Consider the following 27,469-nt stretch of genomic DNA (forward strand, 5'->3'; position numbering starts at 1 on the left):
GAAGAAGCCACTGCTCCAAAACCTCCATAAAAAAGTCAGACTACGGTTTGCAAAAGCACATGGGGACAAAGATCATATTTTTGGAGAAATGTCCTCTGGTCTGATGAAACAAAAATAGAACTGTTTGGCCACAATGACCATCGTTATGTTTGTTGGGAAAAGGGGGAGGCTTGCAAGTGTCACGACTTCCTCTGATGTCGGCCCCGCTCCTTGTTCGGGCGACGTTCGGCGGTCGACGTCACCAGTCTTCTAGCCATCCATTTGTTTTGCCTTGTCTTCCATCACACCTGGTTTCAATCCCATTAATTACATGTTGTGTATTTAACCCTCTGCTCCCCACATGTCCTTTTCCGGTATTGTTGATTGTAAGAGTTTGTGCACGTTATGTCTGGCATGCGAAGGGTTTTGTCCCATTTGTATTTATTTATTTGTGTTTGTTCTCTGTGATTTTATTATTAAACTGCACCGTTGTAACATCGTCTTTGCTCTCCTGTTCCTGACTTCTCTGCTGCCAGTACGCAAACATTACAGCAAGCTGAAGAACACCATCCCAACCATGAAGCACTGGGGTGGAAGCATCATGGTGTGGGGTGCTTTGCTGCAGGAGGGACTGGTGCACTTCACAAAATAGCTGGCATCATGAGGTAGGAATATTATGTGGATATATTGAAGCAATATCTCCAGACATCAGTCAGGAAGTTAAAGCTTGGTCACAAATGGGTCTTCCGAATGGACAATGACCCCAAGCATACTTCCAAAATTGAGGCAAAATGGTGTAAGGACAACAAAGTCAAGGTATTGGAGTGGCCATCACAAAGCCCTGACCTCAATCCTATGGAACATTTGTGGGCAGAACTGAAAAAGTGTGTGCGAGCAAGGAGGCCTACAAACCTGACTCAGTTATACCAGCTCTGTCAGGAGGAATGGGCCAAAATACACACCAACTTATTGTGGGAAGCTTGTGGAAGGCTACCCAAAATGTTTGACCCAAATAAAACAATTTCAAGGCAATGCTACCAAATAATAAATGAGTGTATGTAAACATCTGACCCACTGGGAATGTGATGAAAGAAATAAATCAATCTGTCTACTATTATTCTGACATTTCACATTCTTAAAATAAAGTGGTGATCCTAACTGACATAAGACAGGCAATTTTTACTAAGATTAAATGTCAGGAATTGTGAAAAACTGAGTTTAAATGTATTTGGCTAAGGTGTATGTAAACTTCCGACTTCAACTGCACATATAAATATATGGATGAGCGACGGCCGTATGGCATAGAAAAGATGCAGTAGATGGTATAGAGTACAGTATATACATATGAGATGAGTAATGTAGGGTATGTAAACATTATATAAAGTGGCATTGTTTAAAGTTACTAGTGATACATTTATTACATCCAATTTTTAATTATTAAAGTGGTTAGAGATTTGAGTCAGTATGTTGGCAGCAGCCACTCAATGTTCGTGATGGCTGTTTAACAGTCTGACGGCCTTGAGATAGAAGCTGTTTTTCAGTCTCCCGGTCCCAGCTTTGATGCACCTGTACTGACCTCGCCTTTTGGATGATAGCGGGGTGAACAGGCAGTTGCTTGGGTGGTAGTTGTCCTTGATGATCTTTTTGGCCTTCCTGTGACATCGGGTGGTGTGTAGGTGTCCTGGAGGGCAGGTAGTTTTCCCCCGGTGATGCGTTGTGCAGACCTCACTACCCTCTGGAGTAGAGGTCGACTGATTATGATTTTTCAACCCGATACTGATTATTGGAAGACCAAAAAAGCAGATACCGATTAATCGGACAATTTTATTTTATTTTATTTGTAATAATGACAATTACTACAATACTGAATGAACACTTATTTTAACTTAATATTATACATCAATAAAATCAATTTAGCCTCAAATAAATAATGAAACATGTTCAATTTGGTTAAATAATGCAAAAACAAAGTGTTGGAGAAGAAAGTAAAAGTGCAATATTTGCCATGTAAGAAAGCTAACGTTTAAGTTCCTTGCTCAGAACATGAGAACATATGAAAGCTGGTGGTTCCTTTTAACACGAGTCTTCAATATTCCCAGGTAAGAAGTTTTAGGTTGTAGTTATTATAGGAATTATAGGACTATTTCTCTCTTTACCATTTGTATTTCATTTCATTAACCTTTGACTATTGGATGTTCTTATAGGCACTTTAGTATTGCCAGTGTAACAGTATAGCTTCCGTCCTCTCCTCGCTCCTCCCTGGGCTCGAACCAAGGAACATAAGGACAACAGCCACCCTCGAAGCAGCTTACCCATGCAGAGCAAGGGAAACAACCACTCCAAGGCTCAGAGCGAACGAGTGACGTTTGAAACGCTATTAGCGCGCGCTAACTAGCCAGCCATTTCACTTCGTTTACTCCAGCCTCATCTCGGGAGTTGATATGCTTGAAGTCATAAACAGTGCAATGCTTGATGCACAAAGAAGAGCTGCTGTTAAAACGCAAAAAAGTGCTGTTTGAATCATGTTTACCGCCTACTTCTGCCTACCAACTCTCAGTCAGATACTTGTATGCTCAGTCAGATTATACACAACGCATGACACGCTAGATAATATCTAGTAATATCATCAACCATGTGTAGTTATCTAGTGATTATGACTGATTGATTGTTTTTTATACGATAAGTTTAATGCTTGCTAGCAACTTACCTTCGCTTACTGCATTCGTGTAACAGGCAGTCTCCTTGTGGAGTGCAACAAGAGGCAGGTCGTTATTGCGTTGGACAAGTTAACTGTAAGGTTGCAAGATTGGATCCCCTGAGCTGACTATGTGAAAATCTGTCGTTCTGCCCCTGAACGAGGCAGTTAATTAACCCACCGTTCCTAGGCCGTCATTGAAAATAAGAATGTGTTCTTAACTGACTTGCCTAGTTAAATGAAGATTAAATAAAGGTGTAAAAAAATAAAAAAATCTGCAAATCAGTGTCCAAAAATACAGATTTCTGATTGTTATGAAAACCTGAAATCGGCCCAAATTCATCGGCCACTCCGATTAATCGGTCAACCTCTACTCTGGAGAGCCTTACGGTTGTGGACGGAGCAGCTGCCTTACCAGGCAATGATACAGCCCGACAGGATGCTCTCGATTGTGCATCTGTATAAGTTTGTGTGTGTTTTCAGTGCCAAATTTCTTCAGCCACCTGAGGATGAAGAGATACTGTTGCGCCTTCTTCACCCAGCTGTCTGTGTGGGTGGACCATTTCAGTTTGTTCTTGATGTGTTTGCAGAGGAACTTAAAACTTTCTACCTTCTCCACTACTGTACTGTTGATTTGGATAGGGGGGTGCTCCCTCTGCTGTTTCCTGAAGTCCACGATCATCTCCTTTGTTTTGTTGACGTTGAGTGTGAGGTTATTTTCCTGACAACACACTTCGAGGGCCCTCACCTCCTCCCTGTAGGCCGTCTCGTTGTTGTTGGTAATCAAGCCTACCACTGTAGTGTCGTCTGCAAACTTGATGATTGAGGTATGCATGGCCACGCAGTCATGGGTGAACAGGGAGTATAGGAGAGGGCTGAGAACACACCCTTGTGGGACCCGTGTTGAGGATCAGTGGGGTGGAGATGTTGTTTCCTACCCTCACCACCTGGGGGTGGCCCGTCAAAGTCCAGGACACAGTTACACAGGGCGGGGTCGAGACCCAGGGTCTCGATCTTAATGACGAGTTTGGAGGGTACTATGGTGATAAATGCTGAGCTGTAATCGATGAACAGCATTCTTATATAGGTATTCCTCTTGTCCAGATAGGTTAGGGCAGTGTGATTGCGACGTCTGTGGACCTATTGGGGCGGTAAGCAAATTGGAGTGGGTCTTGGGTGTCAGATAGGGTGGAGGTGATATGATCCTTGACTAGTCTCTCAAAGCACTTTGTGATGACGGAAGTGAGTGCTACGGAGCGATAGTCATTTAGCTCAGGTACCTTAGCTTTCTTGGGAACAGGAACAATGGTGGCCCTCTTGAAGCATGTGGGAAAAGCAGACTGGGATAGGGATTGATTGAATATGTCCGTAAACACACCAGCCAGCTGGTCTGCGCATTCTCTGAGGACGCGGCTAGGGATGCCGTCTGGGCCAGCAGCCGTGTTTTATTCACTTTGGCCGCGGTGACGGAGAGCCCGCAGGTTTTGGTAGCGGGTCATGTCAGTGGCACTGTATTGTCCTCAAGGCGAGCAAAGAAGTTGTTTAATTTGTCTGGGAGCAAGACGTTGGTGTCCGCGACAGGTTGGTTTTATTTTTGTAAGCCGTGATTGACTGCCATATACATTGCGTGTCTGAGTCGTTGAATTGTGACTCTACTTTGTCTCTATACTAGCTTGTTTGATTGCCTTGCGGAGGGAATAGATACACTGTTTGTATTTGGTCACGTTTCCGGGTCGCCTTGCAATGATTAAAAGCAGTGGTTCGCATTTTCAGTTTTGCGCAAATGATATACCATCAATCCACGGTTTCTGGTTGGGGAAGGTTTTAGTAGTCACCGTGGGTATAACATCACCGATGCACTTGCTAATAAACTCGCTAACCCGAATCAGCGTATACATCAATGTTGTTGTCTGAGGCTATTAGGAACATATCCCAGTCCACGTGATCGAAGCAATCTTGAAGCGTGAAATCAGATTGGTCGGACCAGCGTTGAACAGACCTGAGAACAGAAAATTCCTGTTTTAGTTTCTGTCTATAGGCTGGGAGCAACAAAATGGAATCGTGGTCAGATTTGCCGAAAGGAGGGCGAAAGGAGGGCTTTGTATGCATCGTGGAAGTTAGAGTAGCAATGATCCAGAACGCTGCCAGCCCAGGTTGCGCATTCGATATCCTGATAGAATTTAGGGAGTCTTGTTTTCAGATTAGCTTTGTTAAAATCCCCAGCTACAATAAATCCCCAGCTACAATAAATGCCTCAGGATATATGGTTTCCAGTTTACATAGAGTCCAATGAAGTTCTTTCAGGGAGGTCGAGGTGTCTGCTTGGGGGGGGGGGGGGATATACAGTCGTGGGCAAAAGTTTTGAGAATGACACAAATATGAATTTTCACAAAGTCTGCTGCCTCAGTTTGTATGATGGCAATTTGCATATACTCCAGAATGTTATGAAGAGTGATCAGATGAATTGCAATTAATTGCAAAGTCCCTCTTTGCCATGCAAATTAACTGAATCCCCCAAAAACCTTTTCACTGCATTTCAGCCCTGCCACAAAAGGACCAGCTGACATCATGTCAGTGATTCTCTCGTTAACACAGGAGTGAGTGTTGGTGAGGACAAGGCTAGAGATCACTCTGTTATGCTGATTGAGTTCGAATAACAGACTGGAAGCTTCAAAAGGAGGGTGGTGCTTGGAATCATTGCTCTTCCTCTGTCAACCATGGTTACCTGCAAGGAAACACGTGCCGTCATCAATGCTTTGCACAGAAAGGGCTTCACAGCCAAGGATATTGCTGCCAGTAAGATTGCACCTAATCAACCATTTATCGTATCATCAAGAACTTTAAGTAGAGCGGTTCAATTGTTGTGAAGAAGGCTTCAGGGTGCCCAAGAATATCCAGCAAACATCAGGACCGTCTCCTAAAGTTGATTCAGCTGCGGGATCGGGGCATCACCAGTACAGAGCTTGCTCAGGAATGGCAGCAGGCAGGTGTGAGTGCATCTGCAAGCACAGTAACGCGAAGACTTTTGGAGGATGGCCTGGTGTCAAGAAGGGCAGCAAAGAAGCCACTTCTTTCCAGGAAAAACATCAGGGACAGACTGATATTCTGCAAAAGGTACAGGGATTGGAGTGCTGAGGACTGGGGTAAAGTCATTTTCTCTGATGAATCCCCTTTCCGATTGTTTGGGGCATCTGGAAAAAAGCTTGTCCGGAGAAGACAAGGTGAGGGCTACCATCAGTCCTGTGTCATGCCAACAGTAAAGCATCCTGAGACCATTCATGTGTGGGGTTGCTTCTCAGCCAAGGGAGTGGGCTCACTCACAATTTTGCCTAAGAACACAGCCATGAATAAAGAATGGTTCCAACACATCCTCCGGGAGCAACTTCTCCCAACCATCCAGGAACAGTTTGGTGATAAACAATGCCTTTTCCAGCATGATGGAGCACCTTGCCATAAGGCAAAATAAATAACTAAGTGGCTTGGGGAACAAAACATTGATAGTTTGGGTCCATGGCCAGGAAACTCCCCAGAACTTAATCCCTTTGGGAACTTGTGGTCAATCCTCAAGAAGCATGTGGACAAACAAAACCCACAAATTCTGATAAACTCCAAGCATTGATTATGCAAGAATGGGCTGCCATCAGTCAGGATGTGGCCCAGAAGTTAATTGACAGCATGCCAGGGCGGATTGCAGAGGTCTTGAAAAAGAAGGATCAACACTGCAAACATTGACTCTTTGCATTAACTTCATGTAATTGTCAATAAAAGCCTTTGACACTTATGAAATTCTTGTAATTATACTTCAGTATTCCATAGTAACATCTGACAAAACTTTTAGGCATGACTGTACACGGCTGTGTTTATAATCGAAGAGAATTCTCTTGGTAGATAATGCCATCGGTATTTGATTGTAAGGAATTCTGGGTCAGGTGAACAAAAGGACTTGAGTTCCTGTATGCTGTTATGATCACACCACGACTCGTTAATCATAAGGCATACACCCCCGCCCTTCTTCTTACCAGAGAGATGTTTGTTTCTGTCTACGTGATGCGTGAAGAAACTGGGTGGCTGTACCGACTCTGATAACATATACTGAGTGAGCCATGTTTCCGTGAAACAGAGAATGTTACACTCTCTGATGTCTCTCTGGAAGGCAACCCTTGCTCGAATTTCGTCTACCTTGTTGTCAAGAAACTGGACATTGGCGAGTAGTTTACTCAGGAGCGGTGAGCGATGTGCCCATCTACGGCGCCTTACCAAAAGGCCGCTCCATCTGCGGCGTAGTTGTTTTGGGTCGCCTACTGGGATCCGATCCATTGTCCTGGGTGGTGGTCCAAACAGAGGATCCTCTTCGGGAAAGTCATATTCCTGGTCGTAATGTTGACGTTGCTCTTATATCCAATAGTTCTTCCTGGCTGTATGTAATAAAACTCAAGATTTCCTGGGGTAACAATGTAAGAAATAATACATAAAAAAAACAGCAGAGGTGTATTTAGAGGTCAAGTTGGTCAGGATTATATCTATGAGGGTGCCCGTGTTTACGGATTTGGTGTTGTATCTGATAGGTTCCTTGATAATTTGTGTGAGATTGAGGGCATCTAGCTTAGATTGTAGGCTGGCCGGGGTGTTAAGCATATCCCAATTTAAGTCACCTAGCAGTACGAACTCTGGCGATAGATGAGGGGCAATCAATTCACACATGGTGTCCAGGGCACAGCTGGGACCTGAAGGGGGTCTATAACAAGCGGCAACAGTGAGGGACTTATTTCTGGAGAGATGGAGAGATGGATCTTTAAAAGTAGAAGCTCAAACTGAGCATAGACCTGGATAGTATGCCAGAACTCTATAGGCACTCTACAGTATATTGCAATTCCTCTCCCTTTAGCAGTTCTGTCTTGACGGAAAATGTTGTAATTGGGGATGGAAATTTCGGAATTTTTGGTGGCCTTCCTAAGCCAGGATTCAGATGCAGCTCGAACATCTGGGTTGGCGGAGTATGCTAAAGCAGTGAACAAAGCAAACTTAGGGAGGAGGCTTCTGATGTTAACATGCATGAACCCAAGGCTTTTACGGTTGCAGAAGTCAACAAATGAGAGCATCTGGGGAATGGGAGTGGTGCTGGGTTCTGCAGGGCCTGGGTTAACCTCTACATCACCAGAGGAAAAGAGGAGGAGTAGGATGAGGGTACGGCTAAAGGCAATAAGAACTGGTTGTCTAGTGCGTTGGGAACAGAGAATAAAAGGGGCTCCACATTAAAATAAAACAATGAGCTCTCCCCTGAACAAAGTATACAAGGCGTATTGACATGAGAGAGAGGCATAAAGCAATCACAGGTGTTGATTGGGAGAGTTAAGACAACAACGGATGAGACAACAATGGGTAAACGGCTGAGACATCAAAAATGGGTAAATCGCGATGAATGGTTAGAGGGGGTCAGTTAGCTACACACAGGGCCTGAGTTCGAGGCTGGGACCGACAGATAAACAAAATGAAGTACCATGTTATTAATGAACAGTCCAGCAGGCATCAGCTGTGTAGCTGAGTGAACATAGGGTCCAATGAAGGGTTCAATGAGCAGCAATTCTTCCTTTGTTCACCTTTCCTTCCAGTTCTCTGCTGCCACTGACTGGAACGAACTGCAAAAATCACTGAAGCTGGAGATTCCCATCTCCCTCACTAGCTTTAAGAACCAGCTGTCAGAGCAGCTCACAGATCACTGCACCTGTTCATAGCCCATCTGTATACAGCCCATCTATCTAACTCATTCCCTAACTGTATTTATTTATTTAGCTCCTTTTGCACCACAGTATCTCTACTTGCACATACATCTTTTGCATATCTACCATTCCAGTGTTTAATTGCCATATTGTAATTACTTTGCCACCATGCACTATTTATTGCCTTTACTCCCTTATTTGACCTTATTTGCACTCACTGTATGTAGACTTTGTTTTCTTTTTTTTCTACTGTATTATTGACTGTATGTTTTGTTCATTCCATGTGTAACTCTGTGTTGTTGTATGTGTCGAACTGCTATGCTTTATCTTGGCCAGGTCGCAGTTGCAAATGAGAACTTGTTCTCAACTAGCTTACCTACTACACCTGCATTGCTTGCTGTTTGGGGTTTTAGGCTGGGTTTCTGTACAGCACTTTGAGATATCAGCTGATGTACGAAGGGCTATATAAATACATTTGATTTGAAATAAAGGTGAAATAAAAAATAAATAAAAAAATAGATGAAACAGGGAGCCATTCGGTAGTTGATTACTACACTAGGCGAGCGGGAGACACGGCGTTCAGGAAACCAAGTTAGCGGGCCGGGGCTAGCAGATGGATCATCACCAACATCCTTGACGCAGAGGCCGGTTGAGAGCACATCGGCCGAATTACGTCAGCAGACCAGTAGTGATGGATTGGCAGGTATCATCCGGGCTAAAGCGGCTGGTGTCTGAGCTAAAGATAAAGACTGCTAGCAGTGGCTAACAAGGACGAAATAGCTAGTAGCTAATGAGCTGTCTAGCTTCAGATGGCTAGCTCTTGATGGAGGTTCCAGTTATAAGGTCTAAAAAATAGCAGATCCGTACCACATGGGTGAGGTGGGTTGCAGGAAGGTATGTTTAATTCGAAAATGGAACAAAAGAGATTGAAATGTATACCAAAAAGAAAAATACAGAATATTTACATGGGACAAAAACAAACACGTCTTACGGCTGCGCCATCTTGGAATTCATTATTTCGCAATGTGCTCCACCTTATAATATATATTTTTTTAAATCTAAAAATCTAAATAATTTTGGGTTTAGAATTTTCCCTGATTTAGTTAAATTTGTAACATTATTTTAACATTATGCACTATGCAAAGCTTCAAAAATGATTGATACACATAGCTTTACTCGGGACAAATTTTAAAGTTACAACCTTGACGCACGTTGGAATTTGTTGTGACAGACAGCTAGACAGGGATTAGAGAAAGAAATACGACAGAAATATGACAAAATCAACGTTACTTGGAAAAGAGTAAAATTACCACTATCGCAGAAACAGCTGTTGCTCTTGCGTTTTTGGAGAAGGCCAAACACAGGCAACTACAGAGTCATTAGTTCCCCAGGAAAGTGAAACAGCTGTTGCTCTTGCGTTTTTGGAGAAGGCCAAACACAGGCAACTACAGAGTCATTAGTTCCCCAGCAAAGTGGGGGACAAACCTCAGTTGGACATCCCAAGTCTTCCTGAGTTAGCATGTGGAAAATGGCAATTTCCTACAGCACGTGCACCGAATACAACAGGGTTCTGGTCCAAACATGGACCGAATTAGCTTGCTTGCTAATTCGGCCTGCTAACTGCTAGCTTGTTTAGCCCCGGTCCGATAACTGCTAGCTTGTTTAGCCCCGGCCTACTAACTGTTAGCTTGTTAGCACAGGCCTGCTAACTGTCTGAATCGCCGCGTCCCCAGCCAGCCCAACCACTCACTGGACCCATAATTACTTTCAATCTCTTTTCGATTTTTAATTCGATTATACCTTCCGGTAACCTGCCTCACCCAATGTGATATGGAATCGTTATTATTTTTAATTTTTAGAACACATTCAAGAATCTCCAGAAGCTAACCAGCAATATAGCTACAAGCTATTTAGTCATTGTTAGCCACTGCTAGCGGCTTTTACCTTCTGCACAGCCAGCCAGTTTTTTTAACCTGGATAATACTCGCCAGTCCAGCTTCCCTGCCTCATCCACCGCTGCCCCCTGGACACTGATCACTTGGCTACATAGCTGATGCATGCTGGACTGTCCATTAATCACAGTACTCCATTCTGCTTGTTTATGTTTTATCTGTCGGCCCCAGCCGCACTCAGGCTCTGTGTGTAGTTAATCCGACCCTCTCTGCCTAGTCAACGCCATTTTACCTGCTGTTGTTGTGCTAGCTGATTAGCTGTTGTTGTCTCACCTACTGTTTTAGCTAGCTCTCCCAATTCAACACCTGTGATTACTGTATGCCTCGCTGTATGTCTCTCTCAAATGTCAATATGCCTTGTATACTGTTGTTCAGGTTAGTTATCATTGTTTTAGTTTACAATGGAGCCCCTAGTTCCACTCTTCATACCCCTGATACCTCCTTTGTCCCACCTCCCACACATGCGGTGACCTCACCCATTACAACCAGCATGTCCAGAGATACAACCTCTCTCATCATCACCCAGTGCCTGGGCTTACCTCCGCTGTACCCACACCCCACCATACCCCTGTCTGCGCATTATGCCCTGAATATATTCTACCATGCCCAGAAATCTGCTCCTTTTATTCTCTGTCCCCAACGCTCTAGGCGACCAGTTTTGATAGCCTTTAGCCGCACCCTCATACTACTCCTCCTCTGTTCCGCGGGTGATGTGGAGGTAAAACCAGGCCCTGCATGTCCCTAGGCACCCTCATTTGTTGACTTCTGTGATCAAAAAGCCTTGGTGTCATGCATGTCAACATCAGAAGCCTCCTCCCTAAGTTTGTTTTACTCACTGCTTTAGCACACTCTGCTAACCCTGATGTCCTTGCCGTGTCTGAATCCTGGCTCAGGAAGGCCACCAAAAATTTGGAGATTTCCATACCCAACTATAACATTTTCCGTCAAGATAGATCTGCCAAAGGGGGAGCAGTTGCAGTCTACTGCAGAGAGAGCCTGCAAAGTAATGTTAAACTTTCCTGGTCCATACCCAAACAGTTCGAACTACTCATTTTAAAAATGACTCTCTCCAGAAATAAGTCTCTCACTGTTACCGCCTGCTACCGACCCCCCTCAGCTCCCAGCTGTGCCCTGGACACCATTTGTGAATTGATCGCCCCGCATCTAGCTTCAGAGTTTGTTCTGTTAGGTGACCTAAACTGGGATATGCTTAACACCCCGGCAGTCCTACAATCTAAGCTAGATGCCCTTAATCTCACACAAATCATCAAGGAACCCACCAGGTACAACTCTAAATCTGTAAACAAGGGCACCCTCATAGACGTCATCCTGACCAACTGGCCCTCCAAATACACCTCCGCTGTCTTCAACCAGGATCTCAGCGATCACTGCCTCATTGCCTGTATCCGCTACGGAGCCGCAGTCAAACGACCACCCCTCATCACTGTCAAACGCTCTCTAAAACACTTCTGTGAGCAGGCCTTTCTAATCGACCTGGCCCGGGTATCCTGGAAGGACATTGACCTCATCCCGTCAGTTGAGGATGCCTGATCATTCTTTAAAAGTAACTTCCTCACCATTTTAGATAAGCATGCTCCATTCAAAAAATGCAGAACTAAGAACAGATATAGCCCTTGGTTCACTCCAGACCTGACTGCCCTCGACCAGCACAAAAACATCCTGTGGCGGACTGCAATAGCATCGAATAGTCCCCGCAATATGCAACTGTTCAGGGAAGTCAGGAACCAATACACGCAGTCAGTCAGGAAAGCTAAGGCCAGCTTCTTCAGGCAGGAATTTGCATCCTGTAGCTCCAACTCAAAAAAGTTCTGGGACACTGTGAAGTCCATGGAGAACAAGAGCACCTCCTCCCAGCTGCCCACTGCACTGAGGCTAGGTAACACGGTCACCACGATAAATCCATGATTATCGAAAACTTCAACAAGCATTTCTCAACGGCTGGCCATGCCTTCCGCCTGGCAACTCCAACCTCGGCCAACAGCTCCGCCCCCCGCGCAGCTACTCGCCCAAGCCTCTCCAGGCTCTCCTTTACCCAAATCCAGATAGCAGATGTTCTGAAAGAGCTGCAAAACCTGGACCCGTACAAATCAGCTGGGCTTGACAATCTGGACCCTCTATTTCTGAAACTATCCGCCGCCATTGTCGCAACCCCTATCACCAGCCTGTTCAACCTCTCTTTCATATCATCTGAGATCCCCAAGGATTGGAAAGCTGCCGCAGTCATCCCCCTCTTCAAAGGGGGAGACACTCTGGACCCAAACTGTCACAGACCTATATCCATCCTGCCCTGCCTATCTAAGGTCTTCGAAAGCCAAGTCAACAAAGAGGTCACTGACCATCTTGAATCCCACCGTACATTCTCCGCTGTGCAATCTGGTGTCCGAGCCGGTCACGGGTGCACCTCAGCCACGCTCACGGTACTAAACGATATCATAATCGCCATCGATAAAAGACAGTACTGTGCAGCCGTCTTCATCGACCTTGCCAAGGCTTTCGACTCTGTCAATCACCATATTCTTATCGGCAGACTCAGTAGCCTCGGTTTTTCTGATGACTGCCGTGCCTGGTTCACCAACTACTTTGCAGACAGAGTTCAGTGTGTCAAATCGGAGAGCATGCTGTCCGGTCCTCTGGCAGTCTCTATGGGGGTGCCACAGGGTTCAATTCTCAGGCCAACTCTTTTCTCTGTATATATCAATGATGTTGCTCTTGCTGCGGGCGATTCCCTGATCCACCTCTACACAGACGACACCATTATCTATATACTTCCGGCCCGTCCTTGGACACTGTGCTATCTAACCTCCAAATGAGCTTCAATGCCATACAACACTCCTTCCGCGGCCTCCAACTGCTCTTAAACGCTAGTAAAACCAAATGCATGCTTTTCAACCGTTCGCTGCCTGCACCCGCACGCCTGACTAGCATCACCACCCTGGATTGTTCCGACCTTGAATATGTGGACATCTATAAGTACCCAGGTGTCTGGCTAGACTGTAAACTCTCCTTCCAGACTCATGTCAAACATCTCCAATCGAAAATCAAATCTAGAGTCGGCTTTCTATTCCGCAACAAAGCCTCCTTCACTCACGGCGCCAAACTTACCCTAGTAAAACTGACTATCCTACCGATCCTCGACTTCGGCGATGTCATCTACAAAATAGCTTCCAACACTCTACTCAGCAAACTGGATGCAGTTTATCACAGTGCCATCCGTTTTGTCACTAAAGCACCTTATACCACCCACCACTGCAACCTGTATGCTCTAGTCGGCTGGCCCTCGTTACATATTCGTCGCCAGACCCACTGGCTCCAGGTCATCTACAAGTCCATGCTAGGTAAAGCTCCGCCTTATCTCAGTTCACTGGTCACGATGGCAACACCCACCCGTGGCACGCGCTCCAGCAGGTGTATCACACTGATCATCCCTAAAGCCAACACCTCATTTGGCCGCCTTTCGTTCCAGTTCTCTGCTGCCTGTGACTGGAACGAATTGCAAAAATCGCTGAAGTTGGAGACTTTTATCTCCCTCACCAACTTCAAACATCTGCTATCTGAGCAGCTAACCGATCGCTGCAGCTGTACATAGTCTATCGGTAAATAGCCCACCCATTTTTACCTCCCTCATCCCCATACTGTTTTTATTTATTTACTTTTCTGCTCTTTTGCACACCAATATCTCTACCTGTACATGACCATCTGATCATTTATCACTCCAGTGTTAATCTGCAAAATTGTAATTATTCGCCTACCTCCTCATGCCTTTTGCACACAATGTATATAGACTCTCTTTTTTTCTACTGTGTTATTGACTTGTTAATTGTTTACTCCATGTGTAACTCTGTGTTGTCTGTTCACACTGCTATGCTTTAACTTGGCCAGGTCGCAGTTGCAAATGAGAACTTGTTCTCAACTAGCCTACCTGGTTAAATAAAGGTGAAATAAAAAAAATAAAAAAAATAAAATAAAAACACTTAAAAGACACACCCTATCCCCACAGCCCTCAAATTAAGTGGACACTTCTGACGAGTATACACTTGCAGGGTGAGGAAGGAATGATTTTTAAATGGACCACCATTGTCCAGAAATGTGTATCTCGTTCATCCCTGGAGAGACACATTTCCAGTGTTTTCAGCCACGGATAGCTTGTGGGTGCTGTATATGCGCTACAGTCAATTGAGTGCATGTCTACTTATTAAATATAATTATTAATATATGCCTACTGTATGATAGCTAGCACATGAATTAGCTAACGAACATTAGCCTGCATAGCTGGAACTTCGGAATAAGGAAAATGTTTTATTTCAACAATTTCCCCCAAAAAAGACAAAAACATTAACTTTTTACGAGACGTGTTTGTGCCGTCATGTGCATTAGTAGCACAAATTATAACTTATTTGCATTCGTTTTTACTTACACTTGTATGGTGACCTCTCCATTGATTTCGTTATCGTGGACTTTTCTTAGCGGATGTACAATCGTCACAAATTGAATAATGGGGAGTTTCAGGCCCGGGGTGAACATAATTGTACACTCGCAAAGGCGACTAAAAACGAGGGCTGAGGGGCTTACGTTGCAAACTTCCCATGCTTGGATAAACATTTGGACCGTCCTCAAAGATGGCGATGGGTATTCCCCCAAGGGCATAAGGCAAGGGTATGTGGGCGAAGGTGTGTCTTTTAAGTGTTTGGGCCGCTGGCCTGGTGTAAGCTTTACTGTGAAATGCTTACTTACGAGCCCTTACTTACGAACCCTCTCTTTCTAAAGTTATCTGCCGAAATTGTTGCAACCCCTATTACTAGCCTATTCAACCTCTCTTATGTATCGTCTGAGAATCCCAAAGATTGGAAAGCTGCCATGGTCATCCCCCTCTTCAAAGGGGGTGACACTAGACGCAAACTGCTGCAGACCTATATCTATCCTACCTGCCTTTTTAGGGTCTTTGAAACCCAAGTTAACAAACAGATCACCGACCATTTCGAATCCCACTTTACCTTCTCCGCTATACCTCAGCCATGCTAAAGGCCTTAAATGATATCATAACCGCCATCGATAAGAGACAATATTGTGCAGCCGTATTCATCGACCTGGCCAAGGCTTTCGACTCTGTCAATCACCACATTCTTATTGGCAGACTCAAAAGCCTTGGTTTCTCAAATGACTGCCTCGCCTGGTTCACCAACTACTTCTCTGATAGAGTTCAGTGTGTCAAATCAGAGGGCCTCTGGCAGTCTGTATGTGGGTGCCACTGGGTTCAATTCTCGAGCCGACTCTCTTCTCTGTATACATCAATGACGTCACTCTTGCTGCTGGTGATTCTCTGATCCACCTCTACGCAGACGACACCATTCTGTATACTTATGGCCCAGACGAGCTTCAATGCCATACAAATCTCCTTCCGTGGCCTCCAACTGCTCTTAAATGCAAGTAAAACTAAATGCATGCCCTTCAACCAATCGCTGCCCGCACCTGCTCGCACGTCCAGCATCACTACTCTGGACGGTTCTGACTTAGAATATGTGGACAACTACAAATACCTAGGTGTCTGGTTAGACTTGTAAACTCTCCTTCCAGACTCACATTAAGCATCTCCAATCCAAAATTAAATTAGAATTGGCTTCCTATTTCGCAACAAAGCATCCTTCAATCATGCTGCCAAACATACCCTCGTAAAACTAAACATCTCGACTTCCGCGATGTCATTTACAAAATAGCCTCCAACACTCTACTCAACAAATCGGATGCAGTCTATCACAGTGCCATCCATTTTGTCACCAAAGCCCCATATACTACCCACCACTGCGACCTGTATGCTCTCGTTGGCTGGCCCTTGCTTCATACTCGTCGCCAAACCCACTGGCTCCAGGTCATCTACAAGTCTTTGCGAGGTAAAGCCCCGGCTTATCTCAGCTCCCTGGTCACCACAGCAGCACCCACCCGTAGCACGCGCTCCAGCAGGTATATTTCACTGGTCACCCCCAAAGCCAATTCCTTCTTTGGCCGCCTTTCCTTACAGTTCTCTGCTGCCAATGACTGGACTGAACTGCAAAAATCACTGAAGCTGGAGACTCATATCTCCCTCACTAACTTTAAGCACCAGCTGTCAGAGCAGCTCACAGATCACTGCACCTGTACATAGCCCATCTGTAAATAGCCCATCCAACTACCTCATCCCCATACTGTATTTATTTATTTATCTTACTCCTTTGCACCCCAGTAGCTCTACTTGCACATTCATCTTCTGCACTTCTATCACTCCAGTGTTTAATTGCTATATTGTAATTACTCCACCATGGCCTATTTATTGCCTTACCTCCCTTATCTTACCTCATTTGTACACCATGTATATATACACCTTTTTTTCTACTGTATTATTGACTTTGTTTGCTTATTCCATGTGTAACTCTGTGTTGTTGTGTGTCGAACTGCTTTGCTTCATCTTGGGCAGGTCGAAGTTGTAAGTGAGAACTTGTTCTCAACTAGCCTACCTGGTTAAATAAAGGTTAAATAAAAAATGTAGTTAAAATTAACCAACAATGCAGTTCAATAAGTAGTTAACCCTTGTGTGGTGTTCAGGTCTGTGGGACCCATTTTCAGTGTTTACTAAAATAAAATGATGCAATGAATTGGTCTTGTAAAATAACACATTTTCATTTAGTCCACACTGCACCCCTCTACATATTTATTTTACATATGAGGTGTTCAGGTCCACCGTGTGAGTGGGGGAAAATAAGTAAAAATTAAACAAAGGTTTGCTGTGTGCCTTCACTCTGTCTTCCTCCTCCCTGGGCTTGTTGTTTCAAAATAGCACCAAGAACCTGCCTGGCTCCCGCTTTTCTCGCACTCTTAGTCTTTGTAGTGTGTGAAACTAGACAATGTCTTGCAGGAACCGCACAATATTATTACAATACATTATTTTTGATATATCGTAAAAAAAAATCTTTCTGGACTGCACTAATTTGGTGGGAAGGAGATAGATCAAACTAATTTACATGCATACTTTGGGGTTCTTCTCCTTGCTGGTGTTTTCAAATCCAATGGGGAATCCACAGAATCCCTGTGGGATGCAGAAACTGGCAGAGAACTTTTCCATACAACTTTTCTGTTCCACATTATTTCCAGGAATATCCGCTTGGATAACCGAGACACCAGAACAGCTCTGTGGCAGAGAGACAAGCTAGCTGCAGTCAGGTCATTGTGGGACAAGTGGGTGGACCGCCTTCCCTTGTTTTACAACCCTGGGCCCAACATTACTGTTGTAGAGCAGCTTATGCCATTTAGGGGCCGCTGCCCCTTCAGGCAGTACATACCGTCTAAACCAGCAAAATATGGAATCAAGATCTGAGCTGCCTGTGATGCTGCTTGTGAACTTGCAAGTGTATACAGGGAAGCCAGGTGGAGGAGCCCCTGAGAAGAACCAAGGGATGCATGCGGGTTGTCCTGGACGTGACACAGGGACTCCGTGGCCACAACATCACATGCGTTAACTTTTTACTTCGCACAATCTGGGACAGGGGCAACTCAAGAGGAAGCTGACGATGGTAGGAACAGTATGAAAAAAACTGAGCTCCCACCTCAGCTGTTGAATACACGGAACAGGCCTATCAATTCCTCTAAGTTCGTGTTCATGGCCGACATGTCCCTAGTGTCCTTCGTGCATTTGATTAATCAGTGATGGGTATGAGAGGAGCACACTAAACGGCTGGAATCATCCCACTACTGCCACCAGTGTAACTACTGTGGCGTAACAGTTGGAGAGGGGCTTGAACTTGCAAACCTGTTGCAGGACAAGCACACTACTAAAGGTCCAGATCCCTTGGTAGTAGCAAAAAGATGCTGGGATCCATAGTGAGCTCCCTGTGTCCATCAGAGCCTTGAGTGTAGTTATGATGTGCAACATTGTTGATGATATTAATGTTACTCTGCTATGATTTCTGCTCAAGCTGACATTGTGATTACTTTTTTCCAGTATTTCAGAGCCAGTTGGCAAGGACAAACAACTTTTATCCCTACGATCCTCCATCTGATAAAGGACCAAATGGGACTGAGCTTGACCCCTGCTCCCTCAGTTCAGGGGTTAAACTATGCAAGCTCTGTAGCTGTCCTGGTCAGAAAGTCTGCTCTAAATGCCATGCAGTCCTACTGCAGCAAAGAACACCCGACTATAGACTGAAAATGCTGTCACAAGAAAGAGTGTTGCAAGCAAGGTGATTATTGTGCACCCTTAGACCAGGGTTTCCCAAACTCTGTCCTGGGGTCCCCCTGGGTGTATGTTTTGGTACACCCAGGGAGGGGGGGCAGGACTGAGTTTGGGAAACCCCTACCCTGGACTGTTAAATTATTTGAAATTGTGTGTCCCCCCTCCTTGAAAGATAAACGTTCAATTAATCTTTAGTGCAGTCCAGTGCAGTGCCTGAGGAACATCAAAAAGAAGAGTCAAGTGAAACAGTGGGGTACGCACAGAATAGCATGGAATGCACCTCTTTAGTTGATGGTAAAAAGTTAGACTGCGTTGTATCTACTTATCTAGTGCTTTTGTTAAGGTGGGTCATCAAAAGCAGAGGGAAGGGAGAACATATTTGGCATTGGACACAGCCTACATATTAGTCTATACATTATTGCCATTTCTGTTGTATGAAAGTATGAATCTTTTTCAACAGATTTGAGACAGAACTTGCTTTATCGTAACCAAAAAGCAAAATACCTTTGTTTGCTTCAAATCCAGTTTAAAAAGGTTTGTGTAATGGAATGTAATTTGAGCATTACATATCAATAAATGCATTTTGCATGTTAAAATGCCATGATGCACCTTCCACAATTGTTTGTGTCCATTCATTAAACTGAGGTCAAAGTTATCGCAAAAACATGTTCATAGGCTGGAGTGTTGACGGACATATTTAATCTCTCCCTATCCCAGTCTGCTGTCCACACATGCTTCAAGATGGCCACCATTGTTCCCCTACCCAAGAAAGCAAAGGTAACTGAATTAAATGACTATCACTCACTTCTGTCATCATGAAGTGCTTTGAGAGGCTAGTTAAAGATCATATCACCCCTGCCTTCACTGGACACCCTAGACCCACTTCAATTAGCTTACTGCCCAATAGATCCACTGACGCACTGCCCTATCCCATCTGGACAAGAGGAATAACTATGTAAGAATGCTGTTCATTGACTATAGCTCAGCATTCACCACCATATTACCCTCCAAGCTCATCATTAAGCTTGAGGCCCTGGGTCTGAACCCCGCCCTGGGCAATTGGGTCCTGGACTTCCTGACGGGCCACCCCAAGGTGGTGAAGATAGGAAACAACACCTCCACTTCGCTGGGGCTACACAAGGGTGTGTGCTCAGCCCCCTCCTGTACTCCCTTTTCACGTACGCCTCCAACTCAATCAACAAGTTTGACGACAATAGTCATATGCCTGATTACCATCAATGACGAGACAGCACCACAGGGAGGAGGTGAGGGCCCTGGGTATGCGGTGCAATGAAAATAACCGCTCAACATCAACAAAACAAAGGAGCCTATCGTGGACTTCCAGAAACAGCAGAGGGAACACACCCCTATCCACATTGACAGGATTGCAGTGGAAGGCTCAGGAGACTGAAGAAATTTGGCTTGGCACCTAAAACTTTTATAGAAGCAAGTCAGTTATGAACAAATTCTTATTTACAATGGCAACCTACCAAGGCCAACCCTTACCCAGATGACGCTCGGCCAATTGTGTGCCACCTGATGGGACTCCCAATCAATGCCGGTTGTGATACAGCCTGGAATCAAACCCGGGTCTGTAGTGACGCCTCTAGCACTGAGATGCAGTGCCTTAGACTGCTGTGCCACTCGTATCACCGCCCGCAACCGGAGGGCTCTCCAGAGAGTGGTGCAGTCTGCACAGCGCATCACCGGGCGCACTCTACCTGTCCTCCAGGACTTACAACACTCGATGTAACAGGAAGGCCAAAAAGATAAAGGACAACAACCACCCGAGCCACTGCCTGTTCACCCCACTATCATCCAGAAGGCGAGGTCAATACAGGTTCATCAAAGCTGGGACTGAGAAACAGCACTCTCAAGGCCATCAGCCTGTTAAATAGCTATCACTAGCACATTTAAGGCTACTACCCTTTATGCAGACTTGAAATCACTGGCCACTTTGATAATGGAATACTAGTCACTAATAATGTTTACATATTTTGCATTCCCATCTCATGTCTATACTGCATTCTATTGTACTGTATCTTAGTCTATGCCACGCTGACATTGCTTGTCCAAATATTTATATATTCCTAATTCCATTCCTCTATTTAGAAGTGTGTATTGTTAGATATTACTGCACTGTTGGAGCTAGAAACAAGCATTTCGCTAAACACGCATGTCCAATAACATTTGATGAATCAGGTGAAATTATGACTAGTTCATAATCTTGCCATACCCTGATAAAAGCTTTAACTAATGAGGGAGATCACAATTGGTAACTGAATATTTAATTGTGCACAATGGAGCAAAATAACATTTAAAACAAGAACATAATGACTGACTGCTTACGTGTGCTTAGTTGGTAGACCAAATATACAGTACATATCAACTATTGAAACAAAATCCACAGTGAATTGATTTGTCTATTTTAGCATTAAAACATGACTGTTCTTAAATAGCACTTAAAATGACCAAAAACGGAATGAGAAAAGACATCCGAGGTACATAGTTACTAATAAAACTCAGATGCACATGGTTGCATGATGAATGTTCCACTCCACGTTACACCATTTTCTTAACTTCAGCAGCAAAGAGTTATCAAAATGGAATATGTACAAAAAATATTGTCGCAATAATGACAAATTGGTAAGCCTTGCAACACAATCCTAAGTAACATTCAATCTGGAGATTATTCATAACAGTTAAATTGACTGTAAAAACTATTTAAAGAATAAGGTTAGGAATCTTGAATGTCTTCTTGTAGGGTTGTGTAGACAAACATGCACTGAGAAATGATAGGATAACATCTTAAAACCTACATTAGAAAAATTAAATGCTTCAATAAAAAGAAATTGTCAGTCAGACTGCCTCATTTAATATCAAGCAAGAGTCATTTAAAAACAAATAAAACTGCTAAAATACAGCATTTCCCCTAGTATCAAATCACCATTAAAGTGATTAAGAGGGGTCCCCGACTTGCCGATTAAAATGTACAGGTTCAATCAGAGTCCCAATGTAACGGGCCACAGAGCAAGTTCCCCTGTGACTATTAAAAAAATAAAATAAAAAAGATTGCAGGCATAAATATTTACGTCGTCTTCCTGAATCCTTTCAAGATGGGGTAGATGTTTTCAAATGCTTCATAAATTTCTCCTCTGACCTTTGCACCTTGAAATAAGCAGCAAAAAGGATAGTAAAGATACATTTGACAACAAATGCCCTTACTCTATGTTATTAGGAAAGGGAGAAAAACCTCACCTGTTAATACAACTTTGCCTGAAACGAATATCAGCAGGACAATTCTGGGTTTGATCATTCTGTAGATTAGCCCAGGGAACAACTCAGGTTCATAACTGGAAAAATAAGGGAAAAAATTAGGCCTACTTCTAATCTTTGCTCCCAGTACTAAATCACTTTAGAATACCAATCTTAGTATTATAAACAATGTACAAAATATGGCAGAATTACCAGTATAAGAATGCATCCCATCAGATATTACAGGCTTTAATTTTGCAGTAGTGAATATGACAAACCTGCTGAACTGTTGGTGAGTTAGTACAAGTCCCTCTAACCGAATGGGGAATTTGACATCACAGCTGCCCACCATGTTCTGAATCTTGAAATCAAGAAATTTGGCTGGGAAGCCCAACTTCTGCACAACTCTGGCATATTTCCTGGCCGCCAGGCGGGACTGCTCTTCACTATAGGGGTAGGAGAGAGCATGAGGAGGTCTTTAAACAGATGTTGTTCTGACTTGTTTTGTGTTCTTTAAAAAAAAAGATAATAACCTTTTGGCTCCCGTGCAAACCATTTTTCCAGAACTGAAGATAAGTGCAGTTGTTCTTGGCTCTCGTATTCTCATGATTACAGCAGCAAATCGCTGTAAGACAAGAACAGTTGAGAAAGTTTAACATTTTGTCAATAGAACAGTGTCTTGGTGGGACATTCTCAGACCCAAAGCAACATGCCTTGTGGGCCCATTCTAGTTACATTTTAGCCTGGTCCTATTTCACCTTTCCCTGGGCCCTGACAATGATTTGTGCAAATGAAGAATAACAATTTATGCTTACCTTGGGGTTGTACTCAGCATTTCTAGCTCGCAGTGCTATTGTTTTCAAGTCAAGTTTGCAGCCCAAGTTCACAGTGGATACGATGTTCCTAAAAAAAGGAAGGAAATAAACCATGCCATCAGGGTGGAGAGTCTCGCTGTTGATATGGTCACATCACTATTGACCTTCATCTATTAGCTTCTTGTATTTCAGCTTTATAGGAGTACATAGGGGTTGAGACGAATGAACTGTTCAGGAACGCTTACTGTAACTGAGGGACAATCCCAGAACTCTCAGAGGCAGGAGTGGCAGGTGTGATGGGTGTCATGGGGGTTAGCGGTGTAGCGGTGTAGAGGGGAGTGTTTCCTGGCAGTGTGGTCGTGGTGACCGTTTGGGAGTGATAAAGCTGTGGTGTCTGTCCCAAACCTCCTGGCACCCCAGCCTGCTGGGACGAAGCCTGCTGCTGTTGTTGCCGCTGCTGCTCTTCCAGGAGAGACAGGCTGTTTGTGTTCGTGACAGGTTGGGGAGTCAGACCACTGCCATAGGGCATCATGGGGCTGAAAATGGGCATACCAGGAGTCATTGCCCCCTTTGACAGATGGAAGAACAATCCCTCAATTAGGCTAGTTGAATCTAAAAACATTTGAGCAATGTTGTTCCTGTGTTGACAACAATAACGTCTCACTCAAATTTGTTACCTGAGGGGAGGCAAGACCCTGGAAAGGAGGCACACTGTTGTTCTGCTCCATGTCCTCAAATTATGAAGCGTTCACTTGACTGGCCGTCTCAAAGGCCTGCAATTCTCTGAGGAGTAGGATTGATAATTTCGACAGGTCATGAATCGTAATAGCAGAGCGTAGCAACGAACCCCTTAGATCGCTTCTTTTGACCAGAAAGAACAGACAAATCACATACAGAAAAAGTTGGCTAAGCATTGAGACCGGGGAAATCGGTGGCAAACACTTGTCAATGGAAACTTTACCAATCACTCAACGAGACCACATAATGGCAGCAGTACCTAACTAACTATAGACAGCTAATTTATCTAATTAGTTAACCTTTGCAGCCAGACAGTCAGCTAACAAACGTTAACTAAGTTAGCTACCGCTACAGTGGCGCGCGAACTTTTAACATAGCTACCTAGCACTTTAACACCACGCATTGAAATTCAATACAACTTTGCAATGTATGCTTTTGTTTACAGAAACCATGCAACTTCGTGTGAACGTAAAAAACAGTTTGGCGCAAATTTCGCACCTGACTTGCAGTTGGCGAGGGTAGCGTAGTAGTTACGTTAGCCAACGCAAGCTAGCTACTGCCATGGCAACACTCGTGTGGTCGTTAGTGTCTTGCTCACTAAGTGATGCTCTTGTGTTGAGAAAGGACTCCGTAAATATGTCAAATACTCACCCCCGTCTCTATAACATTCAAAGGAGCTTTGGCTAGCTGATGGTTCCACGGATTCATGCACTTGTTCTAAACAGCGACATCAGTGACCACTTCCGGTGTCAAAGTTCCTATGCCTTTTCCGATGAGGTTTAACCGCGGTTGGCATCCATCAAAGTTCCTAATACATTCTTGCTTATTTTCTCTGACAAGGTACAAGGGCATCATTTCCCCCAAATCAAAAACAGAAAGTGCTGTTCAAGAAAAAATAAAAGGGGTTGGCATTTTATATTTTCTTGGCCTGAGCGTGTGTAGTCTTCGATTAAGTTTAACGGCGGTTGGCATCCAATACATTTTGCATTACCGCCACCTACTAGACTGGCGTATAACTAACTCCCTTACACTTCCCTTAAAAAATAACAAAATTAAAATAAGAAATAAATACCCTACCATTTGTTTTATTTTTTATAAAAATACTCCACTTTCTATCTATTTAGAACAGGGCTCCGGGCAGCCGAGCGGAAATGGAGGAAAACTCGCCTCCCTGCGGACCTGGCATCCTTTCACTCCCTCCTCTCTACATTTTCCTCCTCTGTCTCTGCTGCTAAAGCCACTTTCTACCACTCTAAATTCCAAGCATCTGCCTCTAACCCTAGGAAGCTCTTTGCCACCTTCTCCTCCCTCCTGAATCCTCCTCCCCCTCCCCCCCCTCCTCCCTCTCTGCAGGTGACTTCGTCAACCATTTTGAAAAGAAGGTCGACGACATCCGATCCTCGTTTGCTAAGTCAAACGACACCGCTGGTTCTGCTCACACTGCCCTACCCTGTGCTCTGACCTCTTTCTCCCCTCTCTCTCCAGATGAAATCTCGCTTCTTGTGACGGCCGGCCGCCCAACAACCTGCCCGCTTGACCCTATCCCCTCCTCTCTTCTCCAGACCATTTCCGGAGACCTTCTCCCTTACCTCAACTCGCTCATCAACTCATCCCTGACCGCTGGCTACGTCCCTTCCGTCTTCAAGAGAGCGAGAGTTGCACCCCTTCTGAAAAAACCTACACTCGATCCCTCCGATGTCAACAACTACAGACCAGTATCCCTTCTTTCTTTTCTCTCCAAAACTCTTGAACGTGCCGTCCTTGGCCAGCTCTCCCGCTATCTCTCTCAGAATGACCTTCTTGATCCAAATCAGTCAGGTTTCAAGACTAGTCATTCAACTGAGACTGCTCTTCTCTGTATCACGGAGGCGCTCCGCACTGCTAAAGCTAACTCTCTCTCCTCCGCTCTCATCCTTCTAGACCTATCGGCTGCCTTCGATACTGTGAACCATCAGATCCTCCTCTCCACCCTCTCCGAGTTGGGCATCTCCGGGGGGGCCCACGCTTGGATTGCGTCCTACCTGACAGGTCGCTCCTACCAGGTGGCGTGGCGAGAATCTGTCTCCTCACCACGCGCTCTCACCACTGGTGTCCCCCAGGGCTCTGTTCTAGGCCCTCTCCTATTCTCGCTATACACCAAGTCACTTGGCTCTGTCATAACCTCAAATGGTCTCTCCTATCATTGCTATGCAGACGACACACAATTAATCTTCTCCTTTCCCCCTTCTGATGACCAGGTGGCGAATCGCATCTCTGCATGTCTGGCAGACATATCCGTGTGGATGACGGATCACCACCTCAAGCTGAACCTCGGCAAGACGGAGCTGCTCTTCCTCCCGGGGAAGGACTGCCCGTTCCATGATCTCGCCATCACGGTTGACAACTCCATTGTGTCCTCCTCCCAGAGCGCTAAGAACCTTGGCGTGATCCTGGACAACACCCTGTCGTTCTCAACTAACATCAAGGCGGTGGCCCGTTCATGTAGGTTCATGCTCTACAACATCCGCAGAGTACGACCCTGCCTCACACAGGAAGCGGCGCAGGTCCTAATCCAGGCACTTGTCATCTCCCGTCTGGATTACTGCAACTCGCTGTTGGCTGGGCTCCCTGCCTGTGCCATTAAACCCCTACAACTCATCCAGAACGCCGCAGCCCGTCTGGTGTTCAACCTTCCCAAGTTCTCTCACGTCACCCCGCTCCTCTGCTCTCTCCACTGGCTTCCAGTTGAAGCTCGCATCCGCTACAAGACCATGGTGCTTGCCTACGGAGCTGTGAGGGGAACGGCACCGCAGTACCTCCAGGCTCTGATCAGGCCCTACACCCAAACAAGGGCACTGCGTTCATCCACCTCTGGCCTGCTCGCCTCCCTACCACTGAGGAAGTACAGTTCCCGCTCAGCCCAGTCAAAACTGTTCGCTGCTCTGGCCCCCCAATGGTGGAACAAACTCCCTCACGACGCCAGGACAGCGGAGTCAATCACCACCTTCCGGAGACACCTGAAACCCCACCTCTTTAAGGAATACCTAGGATAGGATAAAGTAATCCCTCTCACCCCCCTTAAATGATTTAGATGCACTATTGTAAAGTGGCTGTTCCACTGGATGTCATAAGGTGAATTCACCAATTTGTAAGTCGCTCTGGATAAGAGCGTCTGCCAAATGACTTAAATGTAAATGTATTTAGCCCTACTCGAGGCCAACAGCCTGAAAGAATGGGACACCACCAGTTAAAACATCACGTATATCTTTTGATGTCAAGTCTCACACACCCACATACCTATTTGCAGCTGCCACCACAACCTATTTTCTGTGACTACGTTCCATCCCTGCAGTACAGTTGATAACCATTGCTATAAATGTCAAAAATCCAATCTTCCTGAAACATACATCACTTGGTTTATCCCTCTGTACTGGTACAGATCTAATACTCACAGCACTCCTCTCCCTCCCCCTTGACCTTCCTCTACTTTCTTCACTGCCTCAGCACATGACAACTTCTGCACTATTCTAACCCTGGAAACCTCAACCTGCTTCTTGCACGGGACATTTCTGATCCCCAGCCACATGGGCACCCCTACAATTGACACTCACCACTACTTTCCCCAATGCTACACATTCCTTTGTCTCATGCCCTTCTACACACCTAGGAACCTCCCTCCTCCACACTGCTGCCACATGCCCATAAAATTGGCACCTGTAACAGCGTAATGTATTTGGTACAAAAGCTCTTACAGGAGGGTGGGTGTAATTTGTGGAACGTTCAAACAGGAATATGTTCCAAAAACTTTGTAAATTATTAGGTTGCCAACAAACAACGTATACAGAGTTGTATAGCGGCCGAATAAGATTCTAGGTAGGGAGGGGGCTATTTCATTAAGTTTTCACTCACCACGTTAATTCCCGAAAAATGTCTCTGGTAGCCTATGGACAAACATTAACAATAAGCTACGTGGTGATTCGGCAGCTAGTTAGCTAGGTGAATTGATTATGCTACTTTGTATGCATTGTTTCTTAGCAACTTTGTACTTTAAGATGTTTTTGGAACAGATTCCTGTTGGAACGTTCCACAAATTATACCCACCCCGTACAGGATAAGTTATA

The 27,469-nt window shown here is 44.8% G+C and overlaps 1 protein-coding gene across 2 annotated transcripts; it reads right to left on the bottom strand.

Annotated features, from left to right (window-relative positions):
- Positions 1 to 20,833: 20,833 nt before the first annotated feature.
- Positions 20,834 to 24,178, bottom strand: LOC135523572 (TATA-box-binding protein-like). Of its 2 annotated transcripts, XM_064950339.1 has the most exons (8): positions 24,021 to 24,178; positions 23,309 to 23,414; positions 22,877 to 23,199; positions 22,632 to 22,719; positions 22,350 to 22,441; positions 22,095 to 22,262; positions 21,820 to 21,914; positions 20,834 to 21,729 (listed from the first exon to the last, which is right to left on the bottom strand). In XM_064950339.1, exons 2-8 carry the CDS (start codon positions 23,357 to 23,359, stop codon positions 21,650 to 21,652), a joined length of 897 nt encoding a protein of 298 aa, XP_064806411.1. In that variant the 5' UTR covers positions 23,360 to 23,414; positions 24,021 to 24,178; the 3' UTR covers positions 20,834 to 21,649. The 2 variants fall into 2 exon arrangements, with proteins under 2 accessions (XP_064806411.1, XP_064806412.1); XM_064950340.1 differs by lacking the exon at positions 24,021 to 24,178 and having other exon boundaries at positions 22,877 to 23,167; positions 23,309 to 23,410.
- Between the last annotated feature and the right edge of the window lie 3,291 nt (positions 24,179 to 27,469).

Source organism: Oncorhynchus masou, chromosome 31 (assembly GCF_036934945.1).
Source record: "Oncorhynchus masou masou isolate Uvic2021 chromosome 31, UVic_Omas_1.1, whole genome shotgun sequence".
Lineage (NCBI taxonomy): Eukaryota > Metazoa > Chordata > Actinopteri > Salmoniformes > Salmonidae > Oncorhynchus > Oncorhynchus masou.